The 17,054-nt window shown below is 47.4% G+C and overlaps 1 protein-coding gene and 1 long non-coding RNA gene across 2 annotated transcripts; one reads left to right on the forward strand and one right to left on the reverse strand.

The window, feature by feature from the left end:
• The first annotated feature begins 6,558 nt into the window (after window positions 1-6,558).
• Window positions 6,559-7,449, forward strand: LOC135374451 (uncharacterized). Its single transcript, XR_010416905.1, has 2 exons — window positions 6,559-6,646; window positions 7,289-7,449. It is a non-coding gene; the product is annotated as an uncharacterized LOC135374451 (long non-coding RNA).
• Window positions 7,450-10,192: 2,743 nt separating this feature from the next.
• Window positions 10,193-15,438, reverse strand: LOC135378892 (techylectin-5A-like). The gene is made up of 5 exons (XM_064612054.1): window positions 15,260-15,438; window positions 14,897-15,033; window positions 11,491-11,596; window positions 11,070-11,234; window positions 10,193-10,926 (listed from the first exon to the last, which is right to left on the reverse strand). The coding sequence occupies exons 1-5, from the start codon at window positions 15,375-15,377 to the stop codon at window positions 10,652-10,654; spliced, it is 801 nt and encodes a 266-aa protein (XP_064468124.1). The 5' UTR covers window positions 15,378-15,438; the 3' UTR covers window positions 10,193-10,651.
• Window positions 15,439-17,054: the final 1,616 nt, after the last annotated feature.

Consider the following 17,054-nt stretch of genomic DNA (forward strand, 5'->3'; position numbering starts at 1 on the left):
AGCAAGTCCCGATACATTCGTGTTTGCACAAAGGTGGCAAACCTCTGCTCGGGCGTCATCATGACTGAGACGGAATGAGAGTAGACAACCTTTTTTTTTATTTCTCGTTACACATGAATTAGGCTCCAGCTTTGGTTTCGTAGCCGGGAAGGCAGCCCAAATACGGACGAAGGCTCGAGTCTAACCAATGGCTGGGGTTTCTCGACCAGAGTCCACCGCAACGACAGGTAGTCAGTTGATCGCCGATTCGCAAAAAGAAGGTCTTTGGAGGAGGCTTGAAGGTTAGGACCATGGGCAGATCTCCCGTCAGTAGCCATTCGTAATCTGCAACGAAAGGAGTGTGAGAAACGCGTGTTTTTTTTATCTCAAACACACACGTACAATCTTCTTCAGTCACAGAGTGACACTGATGGTCCATCTTCTCCATCTTCCTTCAATAGTCGAAGTCCTTCGCAACGTACGTCGAACGGTACCGTCCGACAGCCGAGAAACGGGCGAATCAATCGGTCCGTCCAATGCTTTTGCTCTGGAAAAAAATGTGAACGATTATAGAACGTATTAAAAAAAAATAACGAGGAAGCGTACCTTTGGACCACAATCCACCGCAATTGGTGCAGAAGAAGCGGGCCCTGCCAATCTCCCGAAATATGAGGCGGGAAAAAACCGACTTCACGCGCAGCAAAAGTGTTGTACACTGGAAACGAAACTCTTCAAACATTTCGACGATGATGATGACGTCATGGGTATTACTTACGAGGATCCACCAAGCTGATCATAATGGAATGACGATCGACCATTCGCTTCGACATTTATAGTAAAGCTTTGTCTCTCACTCTCTATGACGTCATTGAACGTGTTTGGGCATGTTAAGACGTGTTTGAACAAGTTTGAACATGTTCAGACACGGGCGGCGAAGTCGCCCCTGGACACACTCGTTCCTCTCTCTTCCTCTCTATGACGTCATTGAACGTGTCTGAACATGTTGTGACGTGTGTAGACACGAACCCCGCAATACGAAAAACGTCACGCAGCACGAATTAGACTGGTGGTTAGTGTGTCGCGCCCAGTGTAGAAGGATCCTGGGTTCGAATCCCACTCTGGGTCTTCTTGTCGTCATGTACAAGTCATCCCATGGTGTTAGCTAGAAATTAGTGTAATGTTTTATTCAACGTCGATGACATCATTGTCATATGCGACATCGCAAAAAGGCGCGAAAGACGGAAGGCGGGGTGGACAAAGTACAGACGACACCGTCGCAATGCGAGGAGGAGGAGAGCGGTGTAGCGACTATAAAAGGTGTGCTGGTTCTACGACGATTGACAGGAAGCCCACGAGGGGCATCCATCCACGACACGAGGCATTTCGTGGACCAAAATGTAAGTTGACCGTCTCTGCTGTGAGAGTGTATTCTATGTATGACATTGTTTTTCAGGAACCAATAGCCGCTGTCACCGCATGACACTGAACACAGAAACTCATCCCATCCTCTCTGATCATCAATCTCAAGCATTCCTCAACTGAAGGGAAAAGTGAGTATTGTTTCGTGAGGGGGAATCTCGTACTGATTTTGTTTGACCGCAGTGCCGCGCTGTCTCGTATGTCAGTACGACCCCATCGATGCCATGCTAGTGGCCGTAGAAAGAGAGCACGAAGCTAGAATAGAGAATCTCGGTAATAGCCCAGTCGTCCTTTCAGATGACGACGACGACGACGACAGAGACAGTAGTCCGCCTTTCGTAATACCTGAAACGGACGACGACGAACCCCTAGATGGACATGACAATGCAGACGAATTGCTCATGTGGGAAGGGGATCAGTCGTATGCAGATTTCATTCCTCTGTCTGGTAGGGTTCGAGATGAATCACCAGATGCAAGCCCAGAATTTCGAAACGAAGCTGAGCCTGTCCAGGGTCGTAGAATCGTTGAGTTACGAGAACACGTCGTAGACAATCATCCCTCCGTCACGGAGAGACGATTCCTTCCTTTCTTTGTCACAGATGAGGCATTTGATGGAACGGCTACTAGGTACACGCTTCTCTGTTCCCCGCACGACGACAACGTCGACGATTTGCGACTCTATCTACCCAGCATAGCTCCAGTAATCACGCGCGTCCTCGAAGCTTATCCCATGCCTTTCAAATTTTGTCTGTGCTCGAAGGCGCTCATGGTTAAGGACGGAGCCGACGGGTTGACTTCGCATCTCCTTCACGTGAACCTTCACATGAGAGTGGTTCATAACCGCCAAGAAATCGAAGGCGCGATAAATGCTGCTATCGCAGAATCCTCGCAACGTGTAGAAAACTATGCGAGAGAAGGGTCTGGTTTCACCTCGAACGACGTCCAATGTGTCGACTTAAAACTAACGCGTTTGAAACCGAAGCGGATTGGGTGCACGATCGAGCTTCCCGAAATGTTGAAGAAAAAAACAAAGACTCTCACAAACGTCAATCTTCCACCGAATCACGAAAACGAGTGTTTCAAGTACAGCGTGCTGGCACTCTTGCATCCGTTGAGAAACAAACCAAACGATTATGTCAGATACCACAAATACATGAATCCTTCGAATCCGGAGACGCGCGTAACGTACTGGCCACCCTGTTTCCCAGTCACTTACGAAGACATTTCCCTGTGGGAGAGAAAAAACAAAATCTCCGTGTACATCTACGTGTTCGACGAGCAGACGAGTTCGATAACAACAGGACGGGTTCCCTGCACGCTCTATCAGGATAAAGTCCACCTGCTCGAGGTTAGGGAGCATTTCTATGGAATCAGAAAATTTAGCACTTTCATGGGACGAAGTGACTATTGTGAGAAATGCACGAGCGGTTATAGGACGAGAGGGGCGTTGGAGCAGCACGAACGTTTGTGTCGAGACGTAAACGAAGTAATTCTCGAAATGCCAAAAGCGGGGGAGAGCGTCTCCTTCACCAAGATACAGTACATGCATCCCTATCCCTATTTCGCGGTGTTGGACTCGGAAAGCATACTGGAAAAGGACGCGCTCGTGAAGGACGCCTCGAGTGTGCACAGGATGAGCTCGTATAGCATCGTGCTAGTGAGAAGTTGCGATGGGAAAATAATGGACGTAGATGGCTATTTGGGACCCAACGCGGCAGAAAAATGCTTGCTCTCGCTCAAGCGATTTAGCGAACAAATCGATAGGCTGAACCGTCTTCCCTCACCGTTGGTCATGAGTATGGAAGACCACTTTCGGCACGCGAGCGCTACGCACTGCGAATTTTGCGGGTGCGAATTTAACCGACATACGCGGAAGGTGTCACATCACGACCACACCCGTTTCGTAGACCCCGGTTCCTCGAATTTTGTTGCGACGCTGTGTGATACGTGTAACCTTACGTGTCGCAACACCAAAGAACTCGTCGTGTGCGTGCACGACCTGCAGTACGATTTGAGCTCCCTTCTCCGCCATATGCACGTTCTAAATATGGGAGAACCGTGGATCTTAGCGCCTACCACAGAAAAAATACGAGGCTTCAATATTGGCGAGCTCCATTTCCGCGATACCACGCAGGTTTTCAACCTCTCGTTGTCTCACCTGGTAGAAACGCTCCTCTCCAGCGGTGGCGAGAGTGCGTTTCATTGTACCCGTCAAATGTTTGGTGACCGTTTCCGACGGCTTCTCAAAAAGGGAATTTACCCGTACACCTTCGTCGACAGTTTCGAAGTGTACAATTTGCCCGCACTACCGCCAAAGGAAGCTTTCAAAAGATGACCTGAACGATGAAGAGATCACGGACGAGGACTATCAGTACGCCCTCGAGATTTTCGAATTGTTCAAATGCAAGGACCTAGGAGATTACACGCGTCTCTACGTCACGCTCGACACCTGTCAGCTGTGCGTCATCGTGCTGTATTTCAGAAAGATTGCGCTAGAGACGGATGGGATAGATATCTTACGCACCGTGTCCCTCGCCAGTTACGCGTGGAGTAGCGCTTTGAAGCTCACCAATGTCAAACTCGAGCTCATAAGCGACCAAGAGATGTACGAAACGATCGAGAAGGGAATCAGGGGAGGCATTTGTAACAGCTTCCACAGATACTGTCGGGCTAATCACGAGGGGTGCGACGATTACGATCCCCAGCAAGAAAAGACTTTTATCCAGTACCTCGACGCGATGACTTTTCATCTCCCAACAGGGGGCTTTGAGTGGGTCGATCCTTCGAGGTGGAGCGAGATCGATTTTCTCAACATTCCTCACGATTCGGAAGTGGGTTACGTCTACGTAGTAGACTTATCGTACTCCGAAGAACTGCACGCGCTCACCAGGGATTTTCCCCTGGCACCCGAACACAGGTGCGTGGACGAGAACGAACTCTCCCCCTACCAACGCCACCTGAAAGATGCGTTGTCGCTGAACGCCCCTCCCACCAAGAAACTCTTGCTGACGTGCTACGACAAAGAACGTTACGTCGTTCATTATGCATTGCTCGCTCTGTACGTGAGGTTGGGCATGAAAATAAAACGTGTTCACAGCATCCTCTCGTTCCGCCAAGACAACTTTTTGCGAACCTTCGTGCAGAGGAACGTCGCGTTGAGGAATGCCGCGTCCACGAAATTCGAGCGACTTCTGTACAAAACCATGTCGAATAGTACGTTCGGTAAGACGATACAAAATGTGAGACGGATGAAAAGGTACGCTATAGCCTACGACAAAGAAACCGCGCTCAGAAAAGCTAGCTCCGTCGACTGTCAGCATTTTCTCATTCTGAGTGACAAGTGCATCTTGTACGAGATGAAACAGCGCCGCATCAAATGCACGCACCCCCTTTACGTGGGCTTCGCCATTCTAGAAATATCCAAAGTCCGAATGTACAGCTTCATCTACGAGTCGCTCTTTTCTCGCTTGACATGTCCAGTGCAATTGATCTATAGCGACACGGACAGCATAATTTTTTCTCTCACGTGTGAAAGCCTGGAAGAGCAGCTGATGAAGATTGAGAGTGAGTTAGACCTGTCTTCCTATCCGCCAGACCAACCGCTTTTCAACGACGAGCACGCGAACCAGATGGGGTACTTCAAAGACGAGACGGGGGGCGGAGTTATTCAGGAAGTCGTAGCCATCCGAGCGAAAATGTACAGCATTTTCTTGGCTGGGTCGCACAAACAGATCGCGAGAGCGAAAGGAGTTAAGAAGGACGTGGTGAGGAAACATTTATTGCACGAAGTGTACCGAGATTCTCTGTTCAATGAAAAGGCGGTCTCTCAGAAGCAGTGCACCATCCAGAGTATAAAGCAAACGATGTACACCATTTCGAGACTCAAGAAGAGCTTGGTCCCCTACGATGACAAGCGCTATCTCGTGGATGCCGTACACTCCTTCCCTTATGGGAGCTGCGAATACGGTAAGCTTTGTTATGTTTTGACGCGTATAGGATTACGATAGTGCTCTCTCTTTGTACAGCAACGGAAAACCCGGAAGAGAGCCCGAGAGCGTCGTCGTCAGGCATCGAGTAACCGCGGAACAAAGAGCTGCACGCGCATGTAATCGAGAATAAAAGTTCTAGTCGAGACATGCTTCTCTCTCTCTCTCTCTCTCAGACAGGAGAAGTACGGGTCATCGTGGCAGTGTGGTAGCGGAATGGGTGTACGAAAAGAATTACCATTCCGTCATCGTGCTGGTGCAGTGACCCGCGCAATGACGACGCTGCGATGAAGATACCCCATATCCTTTCTCTTGAGGCAAGTCAGGGAGGGTGCAGGCATCTATCGACCAAGTCCTTTGTATGTATTCAATAAAGATGTTTCAGTGAAAGAACACACAGAGTCTCGTCAAAGTTATTCGGACTGTTTAATGCGTTGCATGTCAATAACCAAGCGGTATTTCAATAAATCAGTGACAAAGTTGGCGATGTAGACTGCTTGCAAATGTCGCTGCTTCCATAGAGCGTGCTTAATATGAGCGATGGCACGAGCGAGAAGGTCCACGATGTCTGCAGCGATGTAGTTGAATTCTGCGTTGGACAAGCTCACAAATTCGCTCATTAGTCCCAGGGTTCCGTCCGGAACCGTTATGCAGACGTTCTTGTAACGGGCGTAAATTCGACGCACCATCTCCTGCAGCGGCCCCGGCGAGATCTCTCCTATATTGCCAAAGCCTACCATGTCTATCACGTAGCGAAAAGCAGTGATGACGAGCTCGTTGCGGGGACTTTCGCCGTTGAAACATTCCTTCTCCACTTCTTCCCAAGAAGCGTGGGTGCGGGAACAATTTTGTAAAGAGTGGTAGCTGAACATCTTCACGTAGTGATGACGCGAGCGCGGTGCGCGCTGCCTTTATAGAGATAAACGCGCGCGCAAAGAAACGAGAGTAAAACCGGAACTGAAAAGCCACCCGTCGCCGCTAGGAGCGCGCGCGCAGCAGAGAGCCGAAACCGAAAACACCCGCGGCCGGCGCAGAGGGAGCTAGCAGCGCGCGCGCATGCGCGGACGGGTGGAGCAGAGGGCGCGCGCGCATCCATAGCTGCCGCTGCGCGTCGCCTCTCTCAGTTTCTCTCGGACCGTCGCGGAAGACGGACGTGCGCTCCGCGCGCTCGATCAGTTTCTGGCTGCCTCTCGTAGAGAGCAGACGTGTGTGTTCTCCGCGCTCGCTCAGTTTCTGCCTGGAAGTTGCCGCGGGGGAAAAGGTGAGTGATTTGACGCGCTCCTTTTCTCGTATGTTTGCCGTGTTTAGCGGTGACCGCGCTCGTGCTAAGCCTTTTCTCGCATGTTTAGACTTGTTTTGCGGTGTCCAAGCCTGTTGACGCATGTTTAGCGATGTGGTTTCCCGCCTTGTGTTAGCTGCGTAGTGTTGTGGTTAGGCCTAAGCGATCGTCCCCGTAAGCCTTTTTCCCCCGATGTGTACTGTTTTCTGTTTAGCAGTAGCGGTTAGACCTTTTCTCTCGCATGCCTAGACTTGTTTTGCGGTGTCCAAGCCTGTTGACGCATGTTTAGCGATGTGTGGTTCCCGCCTGTTAGCTGCGTAGTGTTGAGGTTATGCCCAAGCGCGCTCCTTTTCTCGTATGTTTGCCGTGTTTAGCGGTGACCGCGCTCGTGTTAAGCCTTTTCTCGCATGTTTAGCGATGTGTGGTTCCCGCCTTGTGTTAGCTGCGTAGTGTTGTGGTTAGGCCTAAGCGATCGTCCCCCCCGTAAGCCTTTTTCCCCCGATGTGTACTGTTTTCTGTTTAGCAGTAGCGGTTAGACCTTTTCTCTCGCATGCCTAGACTTGTTTAGCAGTGCTGTCATTTTTACCTGCCGCTAGTATCTTGTTCTCTGTCTCTCTCCTCTAGAGCTATGATGGTGGCGCCATCTGGTGTGATGCCTTGCAACTAAGTGGCCACCTGTCGTCGATCTCTGCAACTACCCGACGTCAACAAGCACTGGTCACCCCGGAGCCGTTTCTTCGCCGCGGCATCGTTGATTTTCGAATAAATTGTTTCTCTCCACTCTATTTCTAGCTTTTCATTTTATTTTCTACCTATTTTTTTTATTTTTATCAGCTCAAGTAGCCGGCAACTCACATCTTCATCTGGACGTGTCTTAGATGATCCCCAATTAGTGTGATGGCTCTCTGGAGGGTCCTGATTAATGTGGGGGGTCCCAATTAGCTCTAATTGCTAATTAATGGCGTCCAGGCGAAGATGTGACTTGCCGGCTTCTTGAGCTGATCCCATACTACTCACAGCCTTGTTTCGATCAAGTGTGAGTGCCTTGCGACGAAATTCGGTTAGGAGGGAGTCTGGATAGTCCCTTTGGGCAAGTGTGCTGCAGAGTTCAAGCTTCTCGCCATTATCTGTGTCGGCTGAACAAATTCTGCACAGTCTTACACTCCGCCCATTAGGAATTCCAGCCTTACAGTGACGCGGGTGGTGGCTTTAGAAAGTTAAGGTATTGTTGTTTCTCAGTTGTCTTTTTGAACAGGGTTGTGGTGAGGTTGCCGTTGTCTAGTGATGTCGAGAAAGTTGACTGAGTGAGTTGAGTGTTGGGATATAGTGCTATGCGCGGTGCTCAGTAGATCTACAAATTTTTCAAATTCATGTTCCCCGTGTTCCCATATTATAAGTATATCATCCATGTATCGAAGGTACATAGTGGGTTTTAATAGTGGGCACTAAGAAGTTTGTTCTCTAGGAACCCCATGAAGATATTTGCGTACGTGGGTGCAACTGGTGTGTCCATAATTGTACCGTGTACTTGCAGGTAGTATTCCCTATTGAACTCGAAGTACTTTAGTTTAAAGACCAAGTCCATTAGAGTGAGGATGGTTTCCGTATCTTTTTTGGTGTTTGTTGTAGAAAGGGTATTGGCAGAGGGCCGTGATTCCGTGGTTGTGTAGGATATTAGTATACAGTGATGTCACATCTAGCGTGGCGAGTATTGTGTCCCTACCAAGCGTACGCGTGTTGTTTATATCTGATTATTCTGAGGAGGTGTGGTGTGTCTTGTGGTATTTCTACCCGTCTACATTAAAATACTTGAGATACTTAAACAATACTATTTGGGTGCTATCAGACAGAATTCGAACAACACTTACGACATACTGACTAAATGGGTGGACAAAAGGTTGCGTCAGAACAGGATTGGATTTGTGTCGGCGGTGGAATTGAGAGCCCAATGTAATTCTTACCAGGCGGAGCAGGCTGATGAGATGGTGCTTTGTGCCAGGGATGAGCACAGTGGTTTATCCAGAATCCCAAGCATGGAGGGGTGCTGAAAAAAGTTCGAGGGGAGGGGGGTCATTATTATAGTTACATCATTACCGACATGTGTCTACAGCTGAAAATGCAAGGGCACCCTCTGTAGGGGCCTGTGAAAGGCTTTGCGTATCCTGTTCACCGCGCAGACTGGTATAACGATTCTCTTGTTGTTGTTGGTTTTTTGTTTTGTTTTTTCAAGTTTGTGCAACACCCATCTCACAAACTGTTGGTATGTAGTATATCTATTTCCTGTATGAGACACGCAAGCTTTGAACAAAGCTAAAGCTAGTAGGACGCCGAGTATTAATTCAGCTGCACTCTGTCTGAATAAGTGACGAACAATAACGAAAAGTTCAGAATATTTTTTTCTGTATTGAAACCAACCAGCATGATTGTGCATGAAACACGCTTCTTACTTATGAATATGAGCGCTAGGTTCGAAGTTCTAAATATGCTACTTTAAGGGCAGCTCCTTGCAGCATAAGCACTCGACTTCATTCGGCATTACTATGCATGTCCCACACTCCGGCCCCTTTACATGGCGCCGTCAAACACGATATTCACACAAACTGTTCATGTGCTCCATCATGATAGATGCTGATCTAACAGTCTGTCGTTGGAACTTCCTCTTCATGCTGAAGTCGATTCGCGGCTCACCATTTCAAAAGCAAGGCCTCGAAACACTGCTGCACGTAGTAAGTCCCTCTCAGCTGCTGAAAGGTAGCTGAAAAGCTGACTTGTTGACTCCGCTGTGCTTCCACGTCCATATTGAAAAAGCACCCAGCAATACGGAAGTTGCGGAAACCAACCGAACTTCCAATGTGGGCTTTCCACCAATAAACGTCGCGGGCGTTTGACGTCATACACATGGGAAAACCACTACATAATAGCTAGAGTTTTGCGCTGATCGCACGAGTTGAGGGCAGAAATCGAAACCGCTTTTCAGCTCCTTGCCACAACCCGATTTCCTGTCCAAAACAGCTACGACTGCATCAATGTCACTTCATCCATGAATTCCTTCATCAGTTACACGTGCGTGTTAGCACACCAAGTCGTTACACGTCTGAAAAATACCTGACGAAATCGGCAGAAGAAACATATGCTTTATTATAGCTTGTCGTGATTATCCTTTTTATGCAGCACATCCCGCAACACCATACGGCTCCGTCGACACTCCATTTTCTCAAATAGCCTCGTCCCCAATGGTAGCCGAACCGCTGAAGCGTTATTTTCCTAGTATTCATAAGCTTAGTTATTTACGCCTGTAACTTAATTAAATTAATGAATAATTGAGAGATACATGCTAAATACGACACAGAACTGCATAAAGACTCGTTATTCTGGAGTGTGAGCTTCTTAAACCTTCTTAAAACACTGATTTTCTCACGTAAAACCATGCTTAACACTGGACTACGAAGACCCATTGTGATTTATTTTGACAGCGTGAATTTCAAAGGGTTGGATTTTGAATGGTGGATTTCTTAGCGTGGATTTCAAAAGTTTTATTATTAAGAGTGGGTGACAGGGTACACCCCCGTAGAAGTGTGCGGGGGGGGGGGGGCAGTACATAGCAAAAAACAAATCAGACAAACTCGCACAAAATCAAATCACGCCACGCGCAATGAATATCATCAGCACGTTAAGAACACATAACCGACACTGCCGAAAAAAAAGTAGACGTGATTCATTGAACTGAAATGTAGGAGAGAAATGAAGACACAGTGTCACACATGACAGCCTCATTAAGAAACGCCAACTTACCAATCTTCTCATACGAGTTACATCGAGTTACATCTTTTTTTTACACCTTATTCACTTGTCTACCACGTTAGAAGGATGTCATTTTTTTTTTCGTCTAAACAACCTCCACCTTTTCGAAATAATGTAAGAGAGTGACGTTTACGGGGGCACATGTGGGATACAAGACTTCTTCCACTGCATCCTACCGTCAGCTGCTCATTTGTTAAAGTTCACGTCTCTCATTTTCATTTCAACTTGTGGATAAGAATAGTGGTAGAAGAGAATGGGGTGTTTCCTGTATGACCATTCTATACCGTCCGCATACGAGGCATGTTCGCCGTTGAGGTTGAGACCATTAAGGTTTGAATGGTGGCAGTTAGTGTACCACCAGCCTCCTTTATACAGAACGGCGCAGTTGTCCGAGTAATTGTCGTGGTCTTGGTCCTCTGTGCTGAACTTGGCCTCATCTATGCTACCGAAAGAATCTGACCCTGAAAGTTACGACGACTAGCATTAGTCCTCGAAATCTTGGCACCATAAGAAGGATCAATGAAAGTAACGAAGCATAGCTTTTGGGAATAATGTAACGCAAACATTTAAGGGAATTGACTGGTGTTTGAAAAGTCAAAATTACCTTCTTCCCCTGTGTATCCGCTCACTCTAATCTTGAAGTGTTCTTTTTCATCAGAAACTTTGAAAACTGAATAGTCGGCTGTGAGTGTTTCACCCGTGTGGTTCTTGAGTTGGATTCGTAGCCTCATTGCTTTGCTTGAGGTCAGGGCGTGAAGGACGTTGTTACCTGCCAAAAATTTAAATCCCATACTCTTTCAGTGTTCACACATTCATAACAATCGTATGGAAAACGAAACACACGGACAACGGTTAGAAATAAACGGAATCAGAACAAGGATACTGCATACTCGCAGCCCTTTTCTGATTATGTTCGTTCCTAGCCCTTATCCTAACTTCTCTCGTCTGCAACACGATTATTATGAACCAGCACCAACTACCCCGTCTTGCTCCCGTGTTTCAAATATCCACTTTGTGACACTTACCTAACCAGTACTCCTTAGCAGGGTTTCCGAAACCACAGGCGTATTCATCCCATTTTCTGTGAAAGTAGTATACGGGATTTCCAAACTGTCCTCGCTTCTGAAAGACCTGAAGAAAAAAAAAAACATTTACGTGAAAGCCTTTGCACGAAAATGGGTGAGCCCTCTTGAGTTCGGAAGACATTGTTCCAAGGTTCCCAAGGCTGAGCAAGGTTCATATACTGAGGTTCCAATCATGTATAACAGACGAAGTGAAGGAAAGCATAAAAAATAAATATAATGGAAACGGTGTGGAGACGTCCGCTGTGTGATAATGATAACCTCCCGTCGGGCCCGCTTTGCATTTAGAATCCACTGTGGAACGCTATGTGTCGTCCTAACGCCTACAGAAGGGCAAATCGTCGATCGGCCACCGATGTCCTATAGGGTCGTGCCCAAGAACAGCTCAGCTATCCCACAATGTTAAACAGCGTTATACTTTTTTCGGTGTAGTTCAGTGCTAACCTAACACTACACTTTAGGTGTACATCAATACCCTGATATCATCCCGAAAGGTTGTTTACTGTAAAATTTTAACAGCTTCAGAACATAATTCAGCAGTGTTCTCACTGACTCCTTTTTAGGTACACTCTCAAATAAGAGTACACCCTTCCAAAAGGGAGTCCTATAATGCTGGTGTCCTAACAGTGCAGCTGATTGCACAAGTACTGTAATTCCGTTCTCGGTGATTAATTACTCACAGGATTACTTTTGATATTACGTAATTGTAACTGTAACTTGACTACCTTTGGAGTGTATGTAGGTAACCAATACGCTGTCAGAATCTTGTATAGGCATTACACCGGCAATAACAACGCCACCATTTTCGGCGTGCGATTTTGAGAACTTTAGATATCTATTAAAGATCGCAACAGACATCAACAAAATATGTTTGTCCGGCATCTTGTAGCTAATTTGTAATAAAGATATCAATACTGTACACGTCTGGACAGGTACGTCAAAGTACTGGACGTCTACTAGCCCACTATGGGCTGCCTTTGCTGTAAACTTGTGAATACCTATCAAAAATGTCTGAGTGCGTTAGATGCTTACACCCTTACTATACAAACATCTGTTACTTTGACACTCAATTAACATCCCACATGCAATGTTTTTTTCCTTTTGGGGGGGAGGGGAGGGGGGAGGGTTCCTAATTGGCAGACCACGGATTTGCATGTTTTGCATGTTTCTTTCCGGGGCATGCAGAGCTTCGAACGCAATATATTTGCATGTTTTCAGGCCATATGAATGCATTTAAAATGCATGAAAATGCATGTTTCGGACGTTAGTGCATGTTTGTAAGAATACTTCATGTTTGTGCATAAATGTGTCGTTCAGCGGGGCGCGTCGCGCTGCAGCGACCTTCTCGGACGCCGGGCATGTGAAGACGCGCGGAAGGCTGCGTTCGCTACAGACGCATGCGAAACCAGCATTGGAGTCGACTCAGACGTGTACGTATCTTGAGTACGTACTCCAAATACAGTATTTTCTCTACTTTTTTCTTGTATTTTGGTAGTCTGCTCAATACTTTTTGCGACAAGTATTTTTAAAGAATTTAAAATACTTTTTTTCAGTATTTGCTACTCAGTACTCAAAATACTTTTCTTCCTCGCCAAGCCGTATCCAGCACACTTCCCCGTCGTGTCCAGATTTTCAGCTCAGTGGAACTTAACCCCCTTTTTTCTTTATTTTTGGGGAATTCGCGCATCTGGTCATCTGGTACAATAGGCTGGTCCCACGCTTCGCCTTGCTTGTCAATAGCCCGACCCCTTCGTCAGAAAACGATTCCATTTCATATTGGAAGGTGAATCCCCAGGGGATTAGGTACAAGAGAATCCCAGCATTTATCTCCTTGGTCACCAAAGCAATGTTGTTGAGAGGAGCTTTTCAACATACAAGCTTATGCTTACAGAGAGGTGCCAAAGTTTCAGCCACGAAATCTTGGAACAGTATAGAATAGAATAGAATAGAAATAGAAAGACAAAAATGGAAACGTAGGTCGCACTGGCGCGACCAGATGTGGAGCAGTATATCGTGGTCTATTGTCACCAGAACTACAAGTAGGTGATCGTGGTGTAACATACGACCTTATAGTCACTGTTGATGTTGCAAATCTAGACTGTACCCTGAAGTTCTCTACAACACGCATGAAAATAAATCTTGCGCATATTGCATATTTCTGCACTTTTTGCCGCATTTGCTGCATGTTTAATGCTTGCTTTGCCACTTTAGCTGCATGTTTATGCATGTTTCGCTGTTTTTTGCTGCATGATTGCATGCATATTTAGTGGCTTTTTAGTGCGTATAAATCCGCGGTCTGCTAATAGGGGTGCATCCAAGGGAATACGTCCTATAGTTACTCCATAATTACACCTGAGCAGGTCTAAAAAAATTAACAGTGGTTAGTTACACTGCAGTGTCACCTACACATGCCTGGTGTCAAAATGGGAAACCACTAGCCCTGGTAACGTGCCCGCCTTGTGATCCGGAGACCGGAATACGGGTTCGAACCCGGCCAATGACGGTCGCATTTTCGTGATATGTCACTAATTGCTCAGACACTTTCGCGACACAGCTTACGCACACTACTCGGAGCGGAACCGATAGACCCCTCCCTGTTTGTAAACAAATGATGTCATCGTGTTCGACAGCGCCACCAATTCGGTAGAGTTGAACTACGCTCAAAACTGAGCGAACAAGGTCGCGCCCGAAAGCCACGGTACTGAGGGGATTACGATGGTCCCTGAAAGGGACGCGGTCCTACTTTACTTTCAATAGGAGGCAGCGAACAAGTGCCCATTCGTGAAACCCAACCCTCCACTTCCGATCTGTTTCGGATTCAGTCCGTTTACCTTCATGATGACATTCCTCGGGTAGAGGTCTATACACCGACATGCGGAGGTGTATCCCGTGTTAACACCGCAAAACAGTGACGTGCGGGATGGCTGCATTGAAATATACAGGTTCGGACCATCACGGAAAAGAATGTATCGCGAATGGGACTCGAGGTGTATCGATAACCATACGGGGTCTGCCCCTTACGTAGTGCGTATCGGCAATCAGCAGATACGTGGTTCATGAACGTTTATTTTTTAATTAGTCCCATCAATGTGAACCACTGTCGTTTTGCAACATTACGTGCACATACGGCACTGACACGTGGGCAAAAAATTTCAGAAAACAGATGTTCCGACGTTGAGAAACAGTGTTCACTTAATCATCACTTAAAATCAACGCGCACCTTACGGTGTGTGTTATCATTGTTTTCGTTGTATGGATGGTATACTTTCTGTTATGAGAAAGAGTAAAACGACGCATTCCTTTCCTCTCTCTTTCTCTCTCGTGTACATGACCAATTTCAACAACTCACAGTCCATCCTCCACCGTCTGACTCCATATCGCAGTATGCTGGGACGGCTGCTGATGAATCTTCGTAAGGGTAAATGTTGTAGACACCGCTGTGGTTTTGCCCAGACAGGTAGAGGTCGCCGCAGTCTCTCGGGCGGCCTAATGGATAATACGAGCTTTTGCAATGTGCAGTATATAGCAATCCTTCAATAGACCGACGAATTAACAACTGCCCCTTCAGATTTAAAAACCTCGGAGCACAAGGCTGCTAGAAGCAACTTGTTGTCTATTGACCACAAGCATACATGCCATGCACTCTGCCTCGTACCAATCTATACTCATAACTGCACGCAGGGAAATCTGTTTGCATTTCACGATACCTTACCCAGGGGCCTCCCCTTCAGTTCCCGTTCAAAGTCGATCAGGGCTTCGTTGTAGGTTGGTGCACATCGAGATGTTCCGGCAACGACGAACAGTATCAGCGCGGGAGTCACGCCCAGCATTTTCTTGGCTGTATTGAATAGCAACACGTAGCCCACAGTCAGTGAAAGTGCGCTTTTAACTGTGCCTGTATTCGTTCAGAGTCTAGTTTGAGAGGAAGTGTTAAGGTCGAGGATGCCACACCGTGTTCTAGGTTCGCTCGGCTACGAAAGGTTTTTAAAAGGCGGTGTAACCTGTGTGGGTGGCTTCCCGGATATTAGAGTGAGTATGGTTCCGCTGCGAATCGTGGGAGAACAATGTGTCTGCCTGTCAGACGAGGAAGTTGTTTGAAATCACGTGTACATTGGCGTTCTTCCTTTTAAGGGCTAAACGCATGGAGCGTTTTTCCAACGTTTTCAGGACGCGCGCGCGCTCGGCGTGCGTGTGACCTCGTAAAAACCAGTTTTTCAACGCGCGCGGAGGGCGTACGTCGGAATCTGTCGACTACAGATATTCGCTCGCGTCTGGGCGCGCTTTCCGAGAAGTAGACAGAACCGTGGCCGTCGTGCGGCAGACAAGGTGGCGTATGAGCAGCTCGCATAAATTTTGGGGGCATTATCCATCACACTAAATTTACGTGAACATTTTAATGGTATCTGAAATGAAGGAACGCAGGAACCACAGGAAAGAAGAGCATCTGCACGTTCTAACAGACATTTGTGGTCGACGAATATAGCAACCGCGTCACTCGCTCCGTACGCGTCCCATGTGTTTTGGGTGGTCGCCTCGCTTGCGTTTCTTGGCCGCGTGTGCAAGGCCATGACGTACGCCCGACGTTTTGACGCTGAGAAAACGTCCAATGCGTTTCGCCCTTAACTCTGACAGCAACAGGAAAGCACGCGTCTCAAACGGAGCCGCCAATGCGGCGTGGCCGAATATCTGGAGTCAGTGGTCTCGTTGTAAACTCCACGGCCTCAATCTTCAACTTTCACACATATATCGTTATCCTTATATTTGAAGTTCGTGCGCTACAAGGTCGCTGTGGTAGGCTTGCGCAAGAGCTCTTGGCGAATCACGGGCCGACAGCAACAATGACAACTTTATTGTGAGATGATGGATGGTGAGTTTCATCGCAAGGGGACGATACTCTATGCCATTGCTGGTGGTGTTGCCGGGAATGAAGAAAATGTGCCCCTTCACAGTCAGGATCAAAGTCCTATGGCATCCTGATAGATGAAGAGAGCTTTGAGGACAGAGAGTTGGTGGGCTGCATGTGGCCAGGGACCAAGCAATTTTGGGAGAGAGAGGGGGTTGAGAGTTCAGCTCGTTAAGGGAGAGTACGCGGTTCGGGAAGGTTGGTAGTATGGGCAATGGGGCAACGGGCAGAAGTGATGCATTTAAAGCCCGTTATGGAATAACGACAAGTTGAAGATCGGGCCCCAGGTCGTTGCTGTACGTTAGTACTACAGGTAATTACGCGTAAAATTCGGAAGGCCGCAAGAAGGAAACAATTGTTGGAAGTATATGACGACGAGGTAGCTCTTATGAGAGGCGCCCGTTCTGTTTCTTCTTTCGGTTTTGGGAATGAACGAAGTTGGCATCCTCAGCTGACGGATCGTCTATGGTGTATCTGGTTTTCCGGGGGAAATTGAATTTCTGAGGCTGGAACACAGAAGAAGGGACAACACACAAGCCTCAAGTGCCTAGGAACAATGGACCGGCAATCCAGAAGGCGTCGGTTCGAGTCCTACAGCTGGTTA

Source organism: Ornithodoros turicata, chromosome 1, assembly GCF_037126465.1.
Source record: "Ornithodoros turicata isolate Travis chromosome 1, ASM3712646v1, whole genome shotgun sequence".
Classification (NCBI taxonomy): Eukaryota; Metazoa; Arthropoda; class Arachnida; order Ixodida; family Argasidae; genus Ornithodoros; species Ornithodoros turicata.

Coding starts and splice junctions, on each gene's coding strand:
- LOC135378892 (XM_064612054.1), bottom strand. CDS start 15,377: ATGCTGGGCGTGACTCCCGCGCTGATACTGTTCGTCGTTGCCGGAACA. Junction 15,034..15,259: donor ACTGAAGGGGAGGCCCCTGG/GTAAGGTATCGT, acceptor ATTATCCATTAG/GCCGCCCGAGAGACTGCGGC. Junction 11,597..14,896: donor CAGACGGTGGAGGATGGACT/GTGAGTTGTTGA, acceptor TTTTTTCTTCAG/GTCTTTCAGAAGCGAGGACA.